Source organism: Camelina sativa, chromosome 11 (assembly GCF_000633955.1).
Source record: "Camelina sativa cultivar DH55 chromosome 11, Cs, whole genome shotgun sequence".
NCBI lineage: Eukaryota > Viridiplantae > Streptophyta > Magnoliopsida > Brassicales > Brassicaceae > Camelina > Camelina sativa.
In genome coordinates this window covers 11,654,913-11,656,384 of record NC_025695.1, presented here as the reverse complement: position 1 = coordinate 11,656,384, position 1,472 = coordinate 11,654,913, and the positions used below count along the sequence as shown (strand labels likewise).

General features: G+C 38.6%; 1 protein-coding gene across 1 annotated transcript; it reads right to left on the bottom strand.

The window, feature by feature from the left end:
• LOC104722936 (kinesin-like protein KIN-14C) lies at positions 525 to 1,464 on the bottom strand. Its single transcript, XM_010441196.1, has 4 exons — positions 1,403 to 1,464; positions 1,200 to 1,304; positions 1,013 to 1,117; positions 525 to 924 (listed from the first exon to the last, which is right to left on the bottom strand). The coding sequence occupies exons 1-4, from the start codon at positions 1,424 to 1,426 to the stop codon at positions 745 to 747; spliced, it is 414 nt and encodes a 137-aa protein (XP_010439498.1). The 5' UTR covers positions 1,427 to 1,464; the 3' UTR covers positions 525 to 744.

Below are 1,472 nucleotides of genomic sequence, written 5' to 3'. Positions count from 1 at the left end.
GCATGCAAAACACAGACACAGCTTACGTGTTTTCCTTGATTTGCTTCTTTGCTTCACTTCTGGGACTTGTTTTGGTTCAGAAAGCTGTAGCTCAGTTTGGAAGAGCTTCCATTATAGTGTTCTCGGTTGGGACAGTGATGTCTCTGAGCACAGTCCTTATGACAAGTTTTGGAGCTCTTGATGTTTGGACTGATTATGTGGCAGGCAAGGACATGGGTTTCAAGCTGCCATGTTAAGACATGTGGATCATCAACAAACAACAGAGATCTAAACAAGATCACCAGTTTCTTTTTTTCGTCTTCTTTTTCTTGTTTTTACAACAGAGGCTCTGAATTGACACTTCTATGTAAGAGGTAAATTTGGAGCAAAATGGCATTGTAATGTTTATATGTTTTTGTAAAAGTTGATAACTTTGGGATGTAACTATAGCTATGACCTTCACTGGAAACAACAGTTTATGTGTCGCAGTTAAGTAGCTGCTAATGTTATGTGATAAGTCTAATGTTTTGTAAGAGTAACTCAGATTTCTGAAAGCAATACATTAAACAATCAATAGCAGATGATCATGTTTCTCATACAACATGGAGAAAGCCACGTTGCTAAGACAGCAAGCTGCTCCACAATCATAAAGATCCCGAACTAAATGTTAGTAATGGATTTGAGAGGTTACAAGAGATAGATGTGTCAAAAACCCACAAGAGAAGAGCTGTGAATTACTAATTGGCAGAATTTTTTGAACATTTTTTAGCCATAGCTTAAGCGAGAGTCAAGGAGCTTCTGTGAAGTTTGTCTCCTAGGTATGCCAATTTCACATGCGTTCACCCTTGCAGCAAACCGAAGAGAACAAAGAGACTCTCCAGCAGAAGATGGTTCAGGGGAAATGTTTACGAACATCAAGGTTTTTGAATCTCCCCCTAAGCAAGGCTGTTCAAAGATAGACCATTGTTACTTAATCTACAACAGCATTTTAAAACTTCCTGCAGACACACTATTATAAACAACGAAAACAAACCTGGAGCAGATAGGTTAGCTTCGAGTTTCTGAAAGGTACATGATCTTCTTTCTTAGCCAGTGCGAAGATAACATCACTCAAAGCTGATAAACTTTTGTTTATAGCCTGTGGCAGTGCAGAACAAAGATCAGTAAGGATATGTTGAAGCTAATATCTTGGAAAAGTTGTGTTTGAAGTAGCAAAAAACCTGTGTCTCCTTTAATCGATCTCCAGTTGCCCCACTCTTTGATAGCCTCTCGCTTCCAGCAAGATCGATTAGGTTGAGAACACCTTGTACTTGCTGTTCAGTGCTCTGAAAAAGGAGAGATGTGTTGATAAATAAAGGATTTCAAAGTAGGAAAGAAAGTCTATAATGCAAGAATCAACTCCAGATGGCAAAGACATTATTACCTCATTAACACCTGAAATCCGCATAGTAAACACGAAGTGACTTCTAGATGATTGCTCATTCATTTGAGTC

Coding starts and splice junctions, on each gene's coding strand:
- LOC104722936 (XM_010441196.1), bottom strand. CDS start 1,426: ATGCGGATTTCAGGTGTTAATGAG. Junction 1,305..1,402: donor GGATTTCAGGTGTTAATGAG/GTAATAATGTCT, acceptor CTCCTTTTTCAG/AGCACTGAACAGCAAGTACA. Junction 1,118..1,199: donor ATCGATTAAAGGAGACACAG/GTTTTTTGCTAC, acceptor GCACTGCCACAG/GCTATAAACAAAAGTTTATC.